Raw genomic sequence first — 22,308 nt, 5'->3', positions numbered from 1 at the left:
CTTTTCCACCATCTCCTTTTTTTTTTTAAAAAAAAAAAGCACACACACAGACCCTGTTCAGGAACCCCTCACTGCTGCACTGCAAGGTATACAAAATGTAGCAGACCCATACCATGGACTCCAAGTATGTCAGCCAGTTTTGAGCACACCAAACATGACCTTACCTAGGAAGCTCTTCTGCTGCACTTCCACCCCCCCCCCCCTACTCCCCCCTGCCTCATCACTATTGTCACTGATGCAAGTCAGTCCATAATTGGCGTGGTCCTGTAGCAGCATATTGGGGACACTGCGCAGCTGCTTGCTTTCTTTTCAGCCAAGCTGTCAGAACCACAACACAAATGCGCTGCTTGCAATTGGGAGCTGCTTGCAATGTACGAGGCAATGGAGTATTTTTGCTCCTCTGATGAGGGGTGCAATTTCACCATTTTTGTGGACCACTGGCCACTCGTGACGGGTTTTTTTCAGGAAGATGGTGATCAAACTTCGCCCTGGCACTTCAGCTGGAAGGAGTGCATATGCAATTTAGCACCGATGTATTCCACTTAGCTGTCATCGACAACATTGTCACTGACTGCCTCAGCCACTCCTGTACCCTGAGCCCTTTGCCAGATTATGAGGCCTTCGCAGGAGCCCAGACCCCAACCCCACTGTAGTGCTCTAATGTCAGGATCCAAACTCAGATCTCATTCTCCAAATTCACCCGTGCTCCGGCCACTGACTTACGTGTTTCATGTGTTCTCCCATCTGATTCCATGGACACCACTGGCTCCAAAGACTGTGTCCACCCCTACCTTCTCTGGCCTTCTGCAAACTACTTTTGACACTTAGCTGTCATCGACAACATTGTCACTGACTGCCTCAGCCTTTGACAGTTAGCACACCCTGGCATCTGCAAGTCTCCTGCCTACATCCAGGATCTTTTTTTTATGGCCTAGCGTCCAACAGGACTGCCATGTATGGGCTCACACCTACATCCCATGTTAGCGTATCAAAGTGGGCCATCACATTCCTATGCTGACAACCTCATTTCCCCCTGCTGAATATCGATTCTACCATGTCCACATCGACCTCGTCAGCCCCTTGCCCTCTACAGACAGCTGCCACTCTCTCCTCACAATGACAGATTAGTTAACATGCTGGCCAGAAGCCATGCCCATCCTGGACATTTTAGCCAAAACAGTCGCCGCTGTGTCCATCAACACATGAGTTTCATGTTTTGGTTCTCCCCACCACATAACATTTGACTGCAGGTGCCAATTCACTTCCCATCTGTTCAAAAGCTTGAATGAGATGTGTGGTGCCCTTATCCATACTACCACTAGCTATCATCCTGCAGAAAACCACATGATGGAATGTTTCCACCAAACACTGAAATCCTCTCTTACTTGCTGCATTGGAAAATGGTCCTCCACTTTGCCACTGGTCTTGTTAGGTTCATGGGGTGGCCAGAAGGCTGACATGGAAGCATCCTGTGCCAACTTGGTACAGGGACAGCCCGTGGCCTTGACAAGTGACTTTCCCCACTATGTTGTGTATCCCAGTTTACATTTAGCAATTACAGCACTACATGGCCCAGCTGCAGCTGATACCTCCATGGTGCCATGGCAAAAACCTTATTTTACAGCCAAGTGACAAAACATACACTGTGCGCTGAAACAGTGGCCTGTCAGCAGTGCCAAACAGCAGACTAAAGCCAGCTTACTTGTTCACCATCAATGACGCTGATGCACAACCAGCAGTCAAGATGTCCCTACCAACCACTGACGCCATGGATGACACTGTTGGCACTGACACCCACCCTGACACCACCACTACCTGGATCCCAGATGCAACCACATCGCTCCCATTTGCTACCTCTCCCGCTGCTGTTCATTAGCATGCAGGACCTGACACTAAAGGCACAATGCATGACACCGAGCTCAATGCTTCACCACCACTGACTGACTGAGCCACAGGTGCCATTTCTCCAGCAGCTCATCGACTTTCACCGCAGCTCAGAATGTGCCTGCAGCATCCAAGAAGTGGTGCCTCTCCTACTGCTGTGCCAGCACCCCACCAGTGAATCTATCAGATGGCAGAGACAGCAGGAACACTCACCAACACACAGACACACACACACACACACACACACACACACACACACACACACACACACTGGCATGCATTATGCCATGCATAACAGCCACACCCTTCATATCCACCAATTCCCTGTTTGCCCCATTTCCCCACTGCCACCTATGTTCAGGAAGACTGCAACATGGCGCAACTCCTCACAGTACGTGGGGCACCTCCTGCAGCCGTCACTGAACAATGCAACATCATCTTCCCTGAGTTGCAATCCCAGCCTGCACTGGACCACTGCCCACCATCACACACAGCACACAACCCAGAACACCTCTCGTTGCCACCCACCCACTGCAGACTTATGCCACCACCACCAGTCCACACCAATGGCCAGCTTCCTTCCCCCTCCCCACACCATGCTAGCGCATCCTGGCACCAATGTAGTGGCTACCAACTTCACAGTCCAGCTGTGACCATTGTCCCTCTGCCTCTGTATAACTACTCATAAATAGCTTTAAAAAAAAAAGTGTTCCTTTCCCAGCCCTATGGCTGGCTACTTGAGGCACACCACATGCGTAATGATCTGTATGTGTCTTCAGAATAATACACAATACCTTCTGAGCATGGGGGAGTCACTGTCACCAGTGATTATCTTATCTAGTAGGGGCATTAACTCCGTTTGAGTTGGCATGGGTGTTTTCTCTTTGGTTTTCCTCTTCTGGCTACTATTTAAGCATGGTTCTTCCAGCTATTGCTCTCTTGGTTTTCCGCTCAGGGGCTCTAATGGTCGTGCTTGCCTGTTGCTTGGGCATATGTTGTGTTGGCAAGTCTTGGAGTGACCATTACAGAGGAGCGTTGGTTGCTCATGGCGCTGTGTTATCATTTGAGGAGTCTGTTGGCGGCAGGCTGGTGGTGAAGGCCTCCAATGCGCTAGCAAGTGTATATATTGTACTACCTGATGCTGGATGCCTGTATGCGCTATGTGGATTCTCGTTGTTTGCTGCTACTAATGGTGGGCATCTGCTATTTCTTTGAAGTTGTATTTTTTATCAATATGACCGTAATTTGTGTTCACAGCCAGAAACAGTGATTTGTATATGATCATCCCCACCATGACTGGAATAAGGAATTCAGTCTTGGTTCCTGTGTATGTTGAGTAGTGGAGTTACGAGTGTAAAACACCGCTCAGAGCTGGGAGTACTAAGCATGAGTAGTGTAAAGGCTGTGTGAGTCATTGTAGAGCAGTGTGCATGCCATGTTTAGTGTGAAGACAGTGTGCTTGTAATTTTACTTGGGGATTTTATGATTTATTGTGTGGTCTCCATTTGGAGGGGCCATGACTTTAGTGTCTTGTATTATAAGTTTTTGTGCTCTTGGTTTGGCAGTCCGTCAACTTCTCCATGCACTATGCTTCTAATTGGGGTCTGCTTGTAAGAGTAAAGAATTGTGAGCTATGAATAATTTGTTTGAAGTCTTGCATGTGTTAAGAGTATTAAATTTAAAGAGAGGGCTTAGCTCTGAAATAAGAGAGTTGTGTTGTGTTCTTTGGTTTTGATGCCTGTCTTTTTTTTTTTTTTTTTTTTTTAAATGTTACAGTGTACTACAAGCGGCGGGCACAATCAGTTCTGGATTGACCAATACAGGGGGTGACACCTTGATTGAAATATGTTCAGACATTGTTTTATCGCCCAGCTAATTTTGGTGAGGCTCGGTGCTACTTGGGTGTATTCCATCAGAGTCGCTGCTCACCCCAGTACTTGAGCATTCTCTCTTGTAATTATTTGGAGATTCCTCTTATTAATGTGTTTGGGCTGGGCCAACGTGTGTCCCCTGTTCTTAGTAGTTTGGTCACCCTTATTTTAGGGTAGGTCATCCATTGGGCTGTGCTTGCTGTTGCATGGAACTTAAACTGACTATTACAATAACTGTCTTTTCTGCCTAAATATTGTTGTTATGCTTGAAAGGTATTTCACAAGTGAGTTCAGTGGAATAAGTCACTGTATAATTGGTGGAATTCCATTGTTCTATGGTCTGTTTATTAGTCTAAGGTTCCCATTGGGAAATTTACTCTTTCACTTAAAATTTGTTATTTAATTTTCTGTACTGTTGCTTTTTTTACCAATGGGGATTTAGTCCCAGTAAATTCCTTTTAAATTTGTGGGCAATTACACTTGCCATCTGTATTCATCTGGGGCTGTTTATTATTTACTTAAAAGGAAGAGTCTTTGCTTTACTCGTTTCAATCTATTTTGTAAGTGGTATTGTAAAACTGTTTTTGGGGATATGTGTAATAAATCTTTATGAACTACAAGCCTGTGTTTGCATTATGTTGTGATTGCTCTTTACGACTGGTTTGAGCATTGTAAATTTCTAAGCCTCAACTGGTACCAGACTTTTATCTATGGGAGAGGGGGCCTCCTACATTTTAACATGGCTTGTAGTTCTCTATCAATTGCCTTTCTTCTTATAATATTACTGGTTTTCTCATATACTGATGTCTGTTCCTTGTTTGCAGGAGACCATTACCACCATGGCCACCTGCAGAGGCCTGGGCATAGCATATTTAGATCATGAGCATCTGATATGTAAACTGTGCATGTGCAGCCAATTGTGTGACGGAAGTGTCGCTGACCTTGTGGCCTGTCTCCGTACAGGAACCAAAACTCCTGTAATGATATCATCTTCACTGATAATGGTGAGTTCATATTCCGTTTTTCTGCTGCTATAAATGTTTTCTCTCACACTGTAACCTTCTTAGAATCCGTTCAACCCACCTATCAGCAAATTTATTGAGTCTAAGCCCATTTGATGCATTATAGTCATTGTTTCTCTGATTTTGCCTTACTTGTCTTGCCACAGCCCACTGTAGAAACTCAAGCCCACCTAACAGACACTGTGCAGGTTCTCCAGTCTCGCCTGTTGGTGTTACGTTTAGAGGGGGGGAAGTTTGGATTCTGAGCCCAGCACCTCTGTGCCAGCTGCTGTGGCCACGTCTCCATCTGGGGTTGAATTATCAGAACGATTTGCTAAACTGCCTAATTCTCTTGCCACATTATTAAAGGAAGTGAAAGAGTTGCCAGTTGAGATGTTAATTCAGATTAGATCTGTTTTTTGGTTGCTTGTTCATCTGCAAGTTCATTCGAATGCCCTTCAAGTGCCACATCCAGTTACAGTGGCTCTTATCTAGCCTCTGACTAAAAGGGTTCTGAGTACCATTGTTTCTGAAGTTTTGCAATCTAAGGGCTCTCTGAGGCAGCTTCAGCAGTGAGTAGTGGGAAGAAAACTGTCAGTACAGATGTGTGTGAAATTAGAATGGGATTTTTATTGGCACTTGCATGCATCAGATGAAACTTTGGCTCAATAGTTCAACCATGTATGCACATCTGTGGTAGCAGGTGTTGGAAGAATGTTGCGTCAAACATATGATTGAAAGAATGTGGCCTCAGGACTGGTCACATTTCATTTTCTCAAGGCAGCCCGAGTCATTACAGCAGTTTGAGGAACTCATTGACTCAGCTGAAGCTTTAGCTTTTGTGGATGAACAAAGTGAGATGTTGTCATTCAGTCAGCTTCCTGGGGAAGGAAACACCTAGAATGTTGTCCAGATTAGTGAAAGCAGGGCACTACCATGTCGGTGTTACTGTTGTGGCTCCTCAGATCATTCGTTAAACAGTGTCTGGTACAGTGATCTCCTCATCCTAATAGTTGACATCAGGAAAAGGGGAGGGGAAGACACAATACCTTTATTGTTCAAACAGAGGCCTCCCAGGCTGGCATTGCTGCAGTTCTCCTCCAAGGACAATGAGGAGAGAGACGCCAAGCGGCCTATGCTGCTAGGTGACTTACCAACCCCAAGCATAAATACTCCTTTAGTGAATGTGAAGCTTTGGCAGTCCTATGTACTCTGGAAAGATTCAGCTTTTATCTTGAACACCAAGAATGTATAACCAAGATGGATAACCATGCTCTGAGTTGGGTCTTGGCCAGGCCCTGCATGACTGGTTGTATTGCCCGCCGGCAGTACGCATCTCAGTCTTTCATTTTCGAGTGCGTCACATAGAGGGAATTGATAATTATGTCACCAATGCACTTAGTCGCATGTTTGTGGAAGAGTCAGAGGAAGGGGAAAGTAATACTGAGCTGGACCTCCAGTTGAATGCTGTTCTCTTCAAAACACCCGTGCTCTTTTGCGATCTTTGTACCAAACAGTTCCAGGGTCTTATTGGGGTCCACTCTGTAATCAATAGGAAGGAGGAGAGTTGGTTCCCAGATTTTGCGTCTGCAAGGGTGTTCTTTGTAAGCAAGTTGGGTCTGGCCAAAAGTGGAAAGTGTGCCTCCCTGGAGACTGGTCGGGATAGTACTTCGCTATTTCCATGACTCAGCAGTGGGTGGACACCTGGGCCCGTATAAGACTTTGAGCCAGGTATGTGACACATTATTCTGGCCTACACTGTCCAGGGACATTCGACACTTTGTCAGTAACTGTGATCTGTGTAAGAGTGCCAAACCTGATTTGGGATGACTTAGAGGATTCCTGGAATCTGGATGGGAGGAGTACCCTCTGGATCATATGTTTATTGATTAAATCAGCCTTCTACCCTGTACCAAAAGGGGCAATAAATATATCGTTCTAGCTGTGGATGCCTTCTCCCATTTCGAGAGGCTGCTGCCCATGCAGGGAACCACTGCTGAGATCACGGTCCAGCAGCTATCTAAGATCATTCTTGGTTTGGTTCTCCAAGAGCCTGGTGAGTGGTAATGCACAAGCTTCCCTCTCCAAGACCTTTAAAGGGTTTTGCTTTAACAATATTACTAAACATATCACAACCACCCCGTACTATCCCAAGGTGTCTTTTGCCGAGCAAGTTAACAGGAACCTCAAGGCCACTCTGTGCATTTATCATGGTAGAACATGCCCTTGGTGGGATACTACCTTGTCTTGGCTTAACCAGGCCTTCAGTTTGGCCAGACATGAGGCTATGGGGTCAGCTGTGAACTCTCTTATGTTTGCCTGTACCCTGAATTCTCCGTTATCCAATCTATGGAACATCAGTGATATCTTACCTCTTGCACTTACTCTGGTGACTCTTCGGGACAATTGAGTACAGGCAAAGTACAATATTCACTTGGCTGCTTGTTTTACTTAGGGGGAGTTAGACCGAGTAAACTCCTGTTAAATTTGTAGGCAATTATGTTTGTCATCTATATTTATCTGGGGCTGTTTGTTAGTTACTTAAAAGGAAGAGCTTTTGCTTAACTTGTTTCAATCCAAATGGTGGTTATTGGAAGGCTGGTTTTGTAAAATATTTTGTAAAACTGTGTTTGGAGATATGTCTAATAAATTTTTGTGAACTACAAGCCTCTCTCTCTCTCTCTCTCTCTCTCTCTCTCTCTCTCTCTCTGTGTGTGTGTGTGTGTGTGTGTGTGTGTGTGTGTGTGTGTGTGTGTGTGTGTGTGTGTGTGTGTTTTTCTTGTGATTGCCCTTTATGACTGGTTTGAGGATTGTAAATTTCTAAGCCTCACCCTTCTCCAGAGTTAACCATACACACGCCTTTACCTCCATCTGTTGTATTAAACATTACACACATTGTTGACACATACAGTGCATCTATACATAATGTGGCATACCTACCTGAACAGAGGTCCGATTTACCACAAACTCTACTATTTCAGCTGACAGCACACATGACAACTCATGCACTCTGTATTCACAACTTAATAATATACTAAAATATATATTGTTCACATGTTGTCAGATTAATGATTATAAACAATAAAATTCTTAGCATCTATTCTAGTGGCCAAACTTCCTGATACACACACTATTTAATACTTAATTCCTCCTCTGAATATTCATTAACATTTATACATTTGTCGTAATCAGGGTTATGATCATCACACTTCAGTACACTTGCTAGGACGTATAAACTCTCTCTTAAATGCTACTTCATGTGACTCAGTCTCTTAATCTTATTTCAGCATTTGGAACTCCAGTCTACTACTTCCTGTCGTAAATGTTTAACAATAAAGTTTATTTTAGTTCTATCTCTTGAACCCTCAGGTAATACTTTCTTAAATTGCTTCAAAAAGATAGCTAGTTGTACAGAACTATCTGGTTTGAATTTTAGGAATTCCTTCAGGTGCAATACAGTGTCTCCGAAAGAATTGGTGATAGCACTAGTATAATCAACATTCTTTTCTGCTTTTGGTTCAACTAGTTCCTGCAGGTGCTCCACCAAATTGATCAAAGTATTTAGGGCATAAATTACTTCATCAAAATCTCTGTTCAGCTCTCATATCTCTATCTGTTCTCGCATACCTGACATCTGAATATAAACTGTAGAGCCAAAGATACTGGTACAGCTGCCTAATATCATGTAGTACACACACACACACACACACACACACACACACACACACACACACACACACACACACACACAAAAAGCACATGCTATTGCTACATCGTGCATGGGCAAAGCAATGTCGCAATCAGCCGCTGTGCAGGTATCGTGTAGTTAGATATATTGGCTGCTGCTCTGCCTTGTGCTGTTGTTGCATTGCTCAGCTGCTGCACAGTTGCTCGAAGAGGCCACTGCTGTGCTCATAGCCTCTGAAAGGTCACTGCTGCACTCATAGCCTCTGAATCAGTATCCTTGGTTCTGTTGAAGTAAGGTTTCTTGACTAACTTGTTGACAGTTACTTCAGTATGTAAATATTTCTTGTTGTTGATTGGTTGCTGTGGTCAGCTAATCTTCTTTATCTCTTCTTTTACGATAATTAATGTTTATTTGGTTTTTACCAAATCTTGGAATAATTGCTTCTACTTAAATATTGTAATCACTTTGGGTGACACTACAGCATGTGTTCACCTATATCTTCTTCATAGTTTATTCATGTTGCTCTTGTCAATGCCCTTTGTACTTAAATTATTTCTTGAAAGTCCTTTTTATTACCACAAAAGCTCTCTTATTTCAGGTGGTGTTGTCCATGTCCTTCACCTTTGGGCACCAAATTAAATGGTACATCTCATTCCTGTCATGGAACTGTGCCAAAATGGGTTTTTACAACTCAAGTTTTGGGTTGTAACTGAGCCAACAACTTCACTAATGATCTGTCACCTTGATGTTCTATGTAATAACTTTTACCCTGATTATTTTCTTGTGGTACTCGCTAATAGTTTCTTCAAGCTGTTACGCAGTGTCACTCCTTATCCATGTGACTTCTTCTTCAACTGCAGGTGGTCAAGGACTGTAAGAGAGCCCACATTTATGCAAAATTGCTATGAAATGATGTAACTGCTTTTTATAGAACTCTTCTGTATTTTGTTGCTCTTATATAACAATTATAACATTTAGTGGACAAATCTCTTATTCATCAGAACAATCTCGATCTGAATCTCAGAACAGAAGAGACTGACATTTCTCTTCAGCTTCTTTCAACTGTTTCTGGGTGTTGTCATTGTAGACAGTGCCTCTTGTTCTCTGCCTTCCAAAACGTTGCCAACCTGTGGCACCAAAGCATAAGTGACCCATTCACAGCAGGTAGAGGTGCCTGATCGGTGTTGCACCTTGGTGATGTTCTATGCTCATGTGTCTCACTCCAACTCTGTGCAGAGTTCAAACCATTGTGCACATATTCAAAAATTCTGTACATGCTAACTACCTAAACATTGTTTTTACATGAAACTCTTTCATCTTATTCCAAGAAAGAGGTGGAACAACATATTACACCACAGCTTTCATAAATCATTTTCTGCTCATCTAATTTCTGGTTAGTTGCTTATAATTCAGCCTTCAGTCCTAATTTTAAGTTAGTTTTTTTACTACTAACCTATTATTTAATTCAGCAGTCACTTGACATTTGTGTAAGCCAGAGCCTTACATCTTTATTATTTAACCCTTTGACCATCCATAGTTTCTGCCTCAAACCACCATTTCTTTAATTTTGTCTTGAAGTACCAGTGCCTCTTGCATAAATCCAACAATGATATTGCAAGACAAAGACATACAGTGGTATACAGAGGTACTACAAATGTAGTGCATTATTGTAGTCATTTAACAGTGTTCAGAAGCAATAGTCAGCACAGAGACTGTGCAGCATGCATGTAAGAAATTGAGACATGATCATATTGAGGAGATAATTTAAATTGAAAGTAATTATATCTTTAGTTATTGTAACATAAATTTGAGAAACCACTAGGGTGTTACGACCTTTTCATGTAAATTTGTTAGATTTTAGGCCCATTTTTTGTTTCTTATTTAGGACTATAATTTGTTTAGGGTATTATGGGTTGATGGAAGTTGAGAAATGTGAGATTGTGTCAAGGAAAAATGTGAAATTGCTTTTAAGTATATCACATGAAATGATGAGAGCTTGAAAACAGTCTGTCCCAGTGGTTCTAAAGTGAAACCACATTCTTAAAACAATTGACTGTTTACTTTTTGCCAATTTCTTCTTGAATTCATTCCTTATTATGATACTAAAGATTAGTTTTGTGAAAGCTTTTACAATTGTATATATTTTTTTCATATTGTTGGGACTCAAATCGTTAAGCCACTATTTAAATGTTTTAGACCTGCTTTTAATTCAGTCTTATTTACATCTACTTTAACATCTTGTGTGTCTGTTTTTGCATTAGTAGACTATAAGTCTTTGTCTAAGTTAGTTAACTATTCATGAAAAGTTTTGAATATTCCTTCTAAGTGTTGCTCTATACTTCTAGTCAATACAGACACACAGTTAGCACAATGTTTAATTTAAATTAATCTTCTCCTACCAGTAATTGTCAGTGTGTGTAGATAACTCCTTAAAGAATCTTTTGGATGCAAATACCCATAAATGCCCTACAACACACACCACTACCACAAGCAATTAATTTAAAAAAATGACATTGGATTCTACACAGTTCACCAAACAATGCTTTACTGCCTCACTGCATCATAATACTTATGGGAAAACAGACCGCCATGCTGGGAGAACTGCATTGCTGGATGTTAGTGAGCGCAAATGTGATTACTGTTGGCTATTGGGGCACTGTCATGTGCCAGTAAAGCAGTTGTAGTCATTTTGTAGCTCTCTAGTTTGAGAAATGTGTATTTTCAGATTGTGAGTGTTGTCATCCTCAAATTCTGAACTACTGCATCGTGTATAAATATTCTGACAAACCATGTAGATTAGATGAAAGTGGACTTCTTCTCAGTAATAGTTACTTGTTGGAATATGGAAGCTTTGATAAATTTTTGCTTTCTACCAAATAACAGGAAGTGCTTCTTTAGTGTTCATACTGTACACTTTATATGACATTACATGAACCCTGTCTAACCATATCAAATGACAGTTCCATATAAACTGACAGAGAAATAGATTCTTTTTTGTTTTGACTAACATTGTAATGGCATCCTACTTTTACTAAGTGGTGTGTCCTACTTCTCCAAGCTGGAAGGCTGCAGGAGAGAATAACTGCCAAGCCAACAAGTACCACAATACATAGTAAACTGCAATTGTTATGCCACCATGAGGACATGTGGTGTCTATCTGTACCAGTTTATGTGCACCAACAATATCTACAAGCTTTCGGTTTGTGATTCCAAACTGCTAAACTAATAAGAATACTTTTAACTGTTGCAATCATCATTTATTGGCTACGCAGATGCTGGGTGACACATTGCTTTACCAAAGTGCATGTTACACCACGAAGTGTAGTCATTGATGGTTGAACAGCTTTGTGGTCGCTGATTCCTGCTTGTACATTAATCGATTCAGGAAGTTCAGGTCTGTTAGTTGCTATGAGAGCTAGAAAATTGCTCTCATAATATTTCTCTAACTAAACGCTCAAATTATATTTCAGAAAAAGCAAGCAGAACAATGTCACACAAATCCCTGTACCTGGTATCAATATTAATCACACAATGCTCCCATTCTAAAGGTGGTAAATTGAAGTCTTCCCTATAAGAACAGCATTATCAAGAAACTTACCTCCAATATTCTCCAGTGCTCAGCAACTATAGCTCCAATGCGGGTGGACTATAAGGACATCTGATTAAGCTGTTTAACCATTCTTTGATGCTTAACTTCACATTTGGAATATGTAAAACTTCACCAGATATTATCACATTCCTTATGGCAACAAAGATACCTCCACCATTGGTGTTGTGATGACGTTCACAGAAGTAGTTAAACATCAACCATCACCAGCTAAGAAGGTTTGATTTCTCTTTGCCATGTTCTTTGGAGCATCAAGCAGAGACCCACGTCTTGGTGCCCTCTTCTTGGTCTTTTGTGCTGTATACATTGTGCCATCAAGTACAATAAATCAGTGTTTTTAGTAATGGGTGTATTATTCAGTATTATAGTACGTACTTATACCCCATATTGGTGAACCCAGGTTCATTATTCCACCATTTCACACTAGGTAAGTGTTCAGGACTACCGCGTCGTGAAAAACGCCATTTATATCCATCAACTCAACCGCATCATGGAGACCATGACCACGGGCAACACACACCCGGAGTTCAGCGTCGACCATCACAATGAAGAAAGCGTGTTTAACCCGCTGGATTTCCAACACCCTGCTACAGTGAAATCAGCTCACGCTACATTGCAGGAACCTTCTTCCACGCCACTTTGAGTACATAACCTAGAGAACAATCCAAGTGACTTTGGTTTTGTGATGCCATGCTTCCCCATGTTATGCTGAAATATGAATCCTACCAGCGGAACAACCCCTTCGCATCTCCTACATCTACAGCAGTGCAACGAAACATTAATTACAGTGTACAAGCAGTCAGTGTTAATTCTGTAGATGGACCTGCTTCTGTCCTGTATAGACTTCAACGGTATCCTTCCGCGAACGTGGCACAGTAACAAGTTGCACAGTTCATGAACATCTCTGTCGACTTGTCAGGCAGTTACTCTAATAATGCAAGTGCTACCATACCTTCACCAGTGAGCGTAGCTCAGGAATTTTTCATACCAATTCATGGAACCTCTTTTTATACGTGCCATGTGAACATTGTAAACAATGCACTGTGGTCAGGTAGTACAGTGCCGCTCCAGTCGAGCACAGTGAACTATTCCACCAGGGGACCAAGTAACATCAATCGTGAATGCTGGCCTAATGCTCAGCCATGTACCACAACACGTGTTGTGCCAGCCACGTCCGTCGACTGCTTCGTTGCGCTGAACAATCCTACTGCCCAACCACCCGTTTTTACAGTGCCACTGAGCACACCGGCTGCGCCGCGAAGGCTCGAAGATACAGCAACCCCTCCACATGGGACCTGACATCTGTGTCCACACCTAACTCATCAGCTGCTTCCAAACCGCCACCACCTGAGAGGCTACCGAAACTACCAGCATTCACCCTAGAGCACCCCAAATTCTGGTTCGCTCTCGCAGAACAAACTTTTCAATACTATTTGCTCAATGATGACTCAAGATACCTCTGACTGCTGATCGACCTCCATGACCGTGTAGACCTGCTCCATGATTTAGTAAGCACACCCCCACAGATAGACAAATACACAACTGCCAAGGAGATAATATTGGAACGCGTCACCCAGATGTCAATGGAAAAGGTTCAGAACCTCATCTACGAGGAGCGCCTCGGTGACAAAACTGTGGCGACACTTACAACTCCTCGTCAACCAACGGGCCGTGCCCAGTGACGCCCTCAGGTCAATATGGATCGGGAAACTGCGTCTCTCCGTCCAAACTGCTATCGCCAAACCCCCCCCCCCCCCCCACGCTACAACCTTCCCCCCCCCCCCTCCCCTGCCCCCCAGCAGCAGGCTGCAGACGATGCCACAACTTAGATGCCGGGCACAACTCACCAGGCCAGCCGAACCAGCTGCAAGCCACACAAACAGCAGCGACTACACCACCTCCGCCCCTTCCCCCTAGTCTCAACATTTTCAATGATCCAGAGCTGCAAGAGCACCCACAACTCTACCCATTCTGCTACTACCATACCAAGTTCGGATTGGGCGCTAAGTGATGCAGCCCTCCTTGCTACTACCCAAACACACTGAGCAGGTCAGTCTAGATGCCGCCACCTGCAATGAAAAAGCCAGGCACAAGCCATCCCTACACTTAGTAGAGAAACCACTCCCTAAGTGCACTCGCATGTACATCAAAGAGTGTGTAACAAGCATTTGTTTCCTCATCGACACGGGCACAGATATGTCTTTGTTACCACTGTTGATGAAACCAGCAAACAACCGACCACACCATACACAGTTATGAGGGGTCAGTGCTACGCATCTAAAGTGTGTATGCTCAACAACATTTTCCGTACACCTTTCCCCCAAGTGCGTGCTTAAGTGGACTTTTCTGGTGGCAGAGATTCCAGAACCGATTCTGGGCAATGACTTTCTTAAACACCAAGTACTTTCGCCTAACATAGGGTGCGATACTGTTTTTCACGAACCCTCAGGTGAACATTTCAAGTGTGCCACTGTGAGTGCGCGTGATACCAACTTGAGTTCGCACTTCCTCCTAATAAGTTTGTGTGACTTACTCTCAACCACTTTACAACAAACTAGTGACAAACTGTTTGCTGAGACAGACAAGAGGACACATTTACAACAGGAACAGCACGAGATCAAACGTCGAATAGAAAAGATTACGCTCGAACTTACAGCCACCAGACACCACATCGAGATGCTACAGCAACGCATCACAGAGCACGATATTAAGGTTATTACCAGTGCCTCAATTCAGTGCGTGAACAGTGATTCTCCACCTACACACAGTGCTAATCTTCCCTCGGCAGACTCCGCACAACGGCAACCCATAGACACAGATATTTGTAAACATTCAGCCGTTACCATGACAACTGCGTGCACAAAGAGTGGCGTCTCGCGCACGGCAGTTGTCATGTTGCCACTAGTGCCAGTTTCCAACACCATGGTTGAGGCTTGTACTCCCTCACCGCGACACCTCCTGTGCCGGACCCGCTAACTAAAGACAAGACTGCCACTACACGCAAGCGTAATGCACTTTTTTGCCGACTCCAGAAGTGTTTGTCACCCCTGTGTGGCAGACATCTTCCCTAGAAACGCCCGTCGTGCCACCAACTCAGATTACGGCCACACAGCACACTATGTCAGCAAGAACACAAAACAGCTGACCCAAAGACAACCGAACAACACCCTCGGAATACTGCAGACCTGTCAAACCATATCGCGTGCATTGACCTCACGCCACTCCAACAGGCTGCTGCACAACACATGAGTTCTCACAAGTACGTGGCCGCACGCATCGACCCAACAGTCTTGTTTGTTACAAACGGAACCGTCCACAAACTGTGCCTAACTGGCGGACCTCCAATCTCTTGTAGAACTAGACACTTAAAACCTGAACTCATGCAGACTGTGAAGGAACAAATTATTGACCTTTTACAAGCCAAAGTCCTGGAGCCCTCCTCCAGCAGTGATCTACACTGATACATTTCATAGATAAGAAAGACGGTAGCAAGAGAATGTGCAGAGACTACATACTAGTCAATGCGCGCACTAGTCTTGACAAGTACCCTGTACCCAACATAGCCGATTTTACACACACACACTATTCGGCTGTAGTTATTTTTTGGTCATTGACTGCAAATGTGCATATCATCAGATACCTATGGCACCTGGAAGACATTGAAAAGACACCCATTACCACACCTTTTGGCCTCTTTGCATACCCTCACATGCCTTTCAGTCTTCGTAAAGTAGCCCAGACTTTGCAGAGATTCATAAATGAGGTTCTCTTTCACCTCGATTTCTCTTTTGCCTATTTAGATGACATTCTCGTGTTCAGTCCTTCACTAAAGGACAACAAGACCCATATACAAACTGTACTCAATACCTTGCAGGCAGCAGGTATCTAATAAAACAATAAGAAGCTGCAGTTACACTGGACCTCCGTCAACTTCCTAGGATTCATGGTGTCATCAGCGGACTTTACCCCCCACCCGCTAAAGTGCAACCAGTGTTACAGATGCAACACCTGACTACTTACAAGGAATTGCACCATTTCTTAGGAACAATAAACTATTACAGGAAGCACCTACCTGCCAGGGCAGAAGTCCAGGCTCCACTTATGGACGCGCTCGCAGGACAGTTAACTTCAGGCGCATGACTCATCCCTTGGACAGAAGAAATGAACTCCGCTTTTGAGAAATTGAAAAAACTTTTGGCCTCAGTGTTTACCATAGTACACCCTCACCCAGAGGCATAACTACAGAAGTGAAAATGCGGTAGATGCTAAAGACTGCAATTCAATGCATGGAAAGCTATGGACAGGCACAGCCTTTCGTACTGCTTGGCCTCCGCACCACCTCAAGGAAGACTTGAAGGGCACAACTGCCGAGTTTGTGTATCGACAGACACTCGTCTTACCTGGTGAACTGGTCTATCCCTCACCTGAACCCATCAGCTCCGAGCTTACTCAGACACATCATACTGCATTGCTCTAAACTCCTACCACCCCACCCCTCTCCAGCCACACTCCCACGTACACATACATCCCACGAACATTGGAAACCTGCACACTTGTAATGCCTCCGTGATGACACAGCGCGGACTCCCCTAAAGCCTCCCTATACTGGCCCACATAAAATTGTTAAACGCACAGACCAGACATTAGACATCGAGGTCAAAGGCAACCCAGTCACTGTATCACTTCACCAGATAAAACTAGTGTACGTGGAGCCGACATCCCTGCCCCCTCCTGCCGAGGACGCAAATCCCTCTAATCATACTCGCAGCTCACAATCAAGCTCCCTTATTTTGCCCCCAGCCACTCCCACTTCTAGGCCCCCTGCAACTTGCAGCACTCCCGACTCACCCTTCCGAAGTTTCTCGCCCCGACCTTCACTGTCCAATTCGTCCCGAGCCAAGTCCAGTGACACCAACAGCTCTCCGTCAGGCTCTTTACCCAGCTCTCAGGCCTCTCCCTCCATGCTGGGAACATCAAGGTACTCCTAACCAAGCACATATTATCCCCACACTCCCTTGCCCCCCTCGCCAGGTCGGCACAAACCCCTGACCCCTCCCAGCTCCCCATTCTGAGGCTTCTCAGCACCCCTACCCAGAACTGACCAAGGCCTTCCACCAGAGACCCGCATGATTGAACTGCAGGTGGACATTTCCCCGGGGGACATCACGAACCTCTCTATCACCATCCAAGGTGATTCTGCTTACATACTGTTGGGAAAACCGAGTGCGTCATCCCCTACTTCCAAACCAGCCACGTCAGTAGTGCGACGATTCTCACTCCCACCCTCCACATTCGTCGATGCTATCAGAGCATTCGTGTGCCTTAATGGGTTTGTGGTCCTGTGTCTCCCGTGTGCGTCACATACCTCCTCACCACACCCACACTCCAGGACCGGCTGATGCCTTGGCCACCCTCATAGATTCGACGACTACACCTTCCAGTGGCCCCCACTCGATCTGCGACCATAGCCATCGCCGCCGATCCCAGACGACGCCGAGGAGTTACCAATCACACATTTGCCTGTCGCCTTGCTGCCCCCGCCCACTGACGAGTACTCCATACTGCAAGGGAGTGGGGCTAAGTGGCGACGTTCACAGAAGTAGTTAAACATCGAGTGTCACCAGCTACGATGGTTTGATTTCTCTTTGCCATGTTCTTTGGAGCGTCAAGCAGATAGACACGCCTTGGTGCCCTCTTCTTGGTGTTTTGTGCTGTATACATTGTGCCATCGAGTACAGTAAATCAATGTTTTTAGTAATGGGTGTATTATTCAGTATTATAGTACCTACTTATACCCCATAGTGTAATGCCTATCCTTTGAAAGGAAATTCTGTGAGTATCATAGTCAAAGTTAAATTAATAAATATTTATTTTTCAGTATTTCTCTTGTTCTTCCTGGATTTCCAGACAAACAACAACTTTGTAAGATTCATCAAAGTTGAGCTACTTCTTCTTCTTCTTCTTCTTCTTCTTCTTCTTCTATTTTCTCTCTTCAATTACTGCAGCTTGTTTTTTTAAATTTTCAGTATTCAAATTCTCATGAATAGTGATTTAGTGATTTTTGTCTTCTGTTATACCAAATTAAAGTAGTTCTTCCATTTTTGAATGTTACAGAAATTTTGTTGTATATAAATGAATACAAAAAACTGTCTGAGAAGTAGCTAAGCTTGTACTAAACTAAAAGTTTTACAAAACATTCTTTTTCATTTAGATCGTTTTTCATGAAATTGTTTTCTTGCTTGTTCATTGAATTTCATAAGTATAACAGGTTGTTTCAAAAGGTATGCTACAGCTTCAGTGTGTTACAGCATCCAAAAATGAATTAAGATATTCAAGTCATGTTTGGCTTACATGACAGAAAAACTAACAAAGTTTTGTTTGTTTGTGTTCCAGATTGTGATGGGTGAAGCATAAAGACAATGATCCAAGAAAGAGTTCAGTGTGTGGGAATGTTTATTCAGACCAAATCTGACCTGCAGGGTCAAAGAACTTCCAAGTATGAAATAGGAAGCAGCCACCCTCATAGGCATTGATAAGCTGGTGATACAGCAATTTTATGTAGTCAGGAATCACTGATGTGAAGCATCATACTAGACCACCTGGGACAAATGAAGCTGACACAGAATGGATATAGTTGGCTTTTCAACACTCACTACAGAAAGTCTGTTTGGAGGGCGTTGCAGATGCTGCAAATTCCTGGGATGACTGTACACCATGTTCTTTAGAAACATTTACAGAAGTATCCATACTGAGTGCAATTGTTGGACACACTGAGACCAGACAACAAGCCACAACGTATGCATTTTACTGTGCACACCTTTGAACTTTCTTTCGCAATCCATATGGTGATCATAGCTTCATACAGCACTTGCTGTGACATAGGAATTTCTGCTGCCAAACTCATCCTCTGCATAGTGCCCAAGGATTACCTCAAGCAAATAATAAAAATGCAAAATAAATGTTTCAACATATATCGGATAGCATCTACATGTAAATGATAGTTTCTCGGGACCAACCTTGCCCTATTTAGTTGTTATTAAAATTATAATAAAATTAGTTTTATGCACACTTACTGAATAATAATAATAATAATAATAATAATAATAAGTGTGTGTGTGTGTGTGTGTGTGTGTGTGTGTGTGTGTGTGTGTGTGTGTGTGTGTATCGGATTATTATTAATGTTCTGTGTGTACGAAATTGTGCTACTGTTCATTCACTTTACCTTGCATCGTTTCTCTTTTTTTCTGTGTCCATCACTATATATATTTTAATTATATTTGTCATCTTCTGAAAGCTTCTCCTTCTTGTTAACCTTGTGAAAATATGACTGTGGACTTCGTTTCCTACATTTCAATTGTAGATGCAGGCAACCGACTCCAGGGAACACCAGTGCCTCTCAACATGACATAAAACATGAAGGAAATTCCTCCCAACTTTGCTCCACTTCACTTCAATAAAAATACTTAATACTGTTATTAAGTCTTCTCTTATTCAGAATCATATATACAGGGTGTACATGACCCGGGACAACCGGGAGATCCAGGAAAAACCCGGATTTTTTTTCATCCAAGAGAAAACCGGGAAAAACCCGGGAATTGTTTAGAATTCCGAGAATTTTTCATTGTTTTAGTTTTCAGTTAAATTTTTGTGATATTGAGTGGTAAAAACCAATAGTCTAACAAAGGATATTACTGCACCCTGCTACAGGAGAATAACACTGCAGCAACGAAAGATGAATGAGAGAGGAAAAAAAAAAAAACAACCTAAAATAAACTTAAGTTGCAAAAGAAATGTGCCGTATACATCAACAAAACACAGTGCTCATACAGGCGCCTGCCAACAGCAAAATGTGTCAAAGACTTTTGGGAGACTATGCAATGCTTCATAACAACAAATTGCCTCCGATGAGGGTAACGTGACAACTGTTTAAATTAGATTTGTTTGAGCAGTTGCGGGCGGGCTCTTGCGCATGCGCAGTTGAGTGGCGTATGAGTAGAACCTTCTGCTGCTTCTGGTTGCAGAAGTGTGGCTGGGCGCCACTACTCAGAAATATCGTAGATCCGAGGCTGATGCACAGAGCAGTCTGAGTTGTGGTGGGGAGGTGGGTCGTCTCCACGTGACCTGTGTTTACATTCAGCGATTTTTGTTGTTTCCTCTTCGTTTATTGCTCTCACATCAAATGATAACAAAACGGATATTTGTGTCAGGGAGATATCAAATGAATTAAAATACATTAGCATAATTACAGATGGCTAAAATATGTCATTAGTTTCAGATTTTATTTCCACCTTTCTGACAGTCAAGCATTAATGTCCTTGCAGAACAATGAAGTTATCTTTGTAGGTTTGCTAAAGAGATTTGGCTTTTATTACTCTTTTCTGCTGAGGCAGTCAATTTATTTGAAACAAATTGTTTAATTTCACACTGTTGGCTGGTTTCAGCTGCTCTCTGATTTCAAGTGTACGTATGACATTATGCCATAATAAAGAACCAAACATGAGAAACTACAATACTGGTACCCCAAGAAAAGTTACATACAAATATGCACATTAAACCGAATTATGCATTTTAGTATGGTTCACGAAATTTCGATGTTCTTGAAGTATCCTTTGATGTCTTGTTTCTTTTATGACCAGTGTAAGATCTTTCAATGTTTTACACATACGAACATGTGGGCTTCCTGCATCATCGCTCGGTGACGCCTCTTATCTGGCGCTCTCTTGCAACTGCGGAAACGAACCTATTTCAAACAGGTAGCGGGAAAATATTGCGAACGGTGGTTTAAAAAGCGTTACAGACATTAAAAGCGAATTTCCTTTTACGCAAGATGAACTATGTGCGAGAATGTATGATGAATTTCGTAAATAACAAAGCGTTTGACTCTCATTTAAAAATCAACTCTCTGAGGATGGCCATTTAGAAGAATTTCGAGCTCAGATCACACATTCAAGTTGTTATTAAAAATTTTACTGGCACATTTGTGTGATGTATCTTAAAGTGTATCACGCGCAGAAAAGATCGACATTATATGTGGAAGCTTGGCTTCTCTTCCAGCTTATTAATCTTGGAGACCAGTATTATATGTGAATGCTATGTATATTAATTTAAACCATAAACTTTTCTTAATTGTGTTTTCGCACTACTTAAGAGTGATCTTCCTATTGGCTGACTACATCACGTGACCTATGCTGTCATCAGCTGCCGAGATCACATGACATGAGTGATGAGTGGCTTCCAACAGTGCATCGCACTCTCGATTTCAATGCTTTGGAAAGAATTGATGAGTTTAACAGTGCCAAGGAATAGTATACGGTCGCGTAACACGGAAAAAGTGTATTTTGAGAAAATGTATTTTTAACCAGAAAATCTGGGAATTTTTTTTCCTTGTCCACGTAGACACCGTGTATATATCACAAAACACTCATAGCATGCCATACTCTGAGCAATACATCTTAACCATCCTTCTACATACGAGAGAGTGAAGCAAAATCATGTACAGAAACTGAGTGATGTCATTACCGCTGTTTCATTTTTTAAATAAATTTTAACTTTACCATATCTGGGAGTCTTCCACCGTGTACCTACACAATTGCCCCCACACTATACATTGACACAGTATGGAAATGTACAGTGTTTTAGCATGTAAGTTATATTTACATTTGCCGATAGGAGTTGATGCCCTTTATTTGTTGGCTTCTCTTTTATTTAATGGAATGGATATGTCAGCTTATCCTATGTATGTTAGAGTAGTTGTTGTTGTTGTGGTCTTCAGTCCTGAGACTGGTTTGATGCAGCTCTCTATGCTACTCTGTCCTGTGCAAACTTCTTCATCTCCCAGTACCTACTGCAACCTACATCCTTCTGAATCTGCTTGGTGTATTCATCTCTTGGTCTCCCTCTACAATTTTTACCCTCCACGCTGCCCTCCAATACTAAATTGGTGATGCCTTGATGCCTCAGAATATGTCGTACCAACCGATCCCTTCTTCTAGTCAAGTCGTGCCACAAACTTCTCTTCTCTCAAATTCAATTCAATACCTCCTCATTAATCATGTGATCTACCCATCTAATCTTCAGCATTCTTCTGTAGCATCTCATTTCAAAAGCTTCTATTCTCTTCTTGTCCAAACTATTTATTGTCCATGTTTCACTTCCATACATGGCTACACTCCATACAAATACTTTCAGAAACGACTTCCTAACACTTAAATCTATACTCAATGTTAACAAATTTCTCTTCTTCAGAAACGCTTTCCT

The 22,308-nt window shown here is 42.8% G+C and overlaps 1 protein-coding gene across 3 annotated transcripts in view; it reads left to right on the top strand.

Annotated features, from left to right (window-relative positions):
- Window positions 1–19,486, top strand: part of LOC126325508 (uncharacterized) — a 69,935-nt gene extending 50,449 nt beyond the window's left edge. For all 3 annotated transcript variants that reach the window (XR_007560154.1, XM_049995226.1, XM_049995219.1), the window contains 2 exons: window positions 4,580–4,759; window positions 18,445–19,486. Coding sequence is in view for 2 of the 3 variants with exons in the window: in XM_049995226.1 (XP_049851183.1) it covers window positions 4,580–4,759; window positions 18,445–18,465 (201 nt within the window). In the remaining variant the exon portion in view is untranslated. The remainder of the gene's footprint in view (window positions 1–4,579; window positions 4,760–18,444) is intronic.
- The last annotated feature ends 2,822 nt before the right edge of the window (window positions 19,487–22,308 follow it).

Source organism: Schistocerca gregaria, chromosome 2 (genome assembly GCF_023897955.1).
Source record: "Schistocerca gregaria isolate iqSchGreg1 chromosome 2, iqSchGreg1.2, whole genome shotgun sequence".
NCBI classification, from domain to species: Eukaryota; Metazoa; Arthropoda; class Insecta; order Orthoptera; family Acrididae; genus Schistocerca; species Schistocerca gregaria.
Note: the sequence above shows the minus strand (reverse complement) of the source record. Positions and strands in the feature narration are given on the sequence as shown.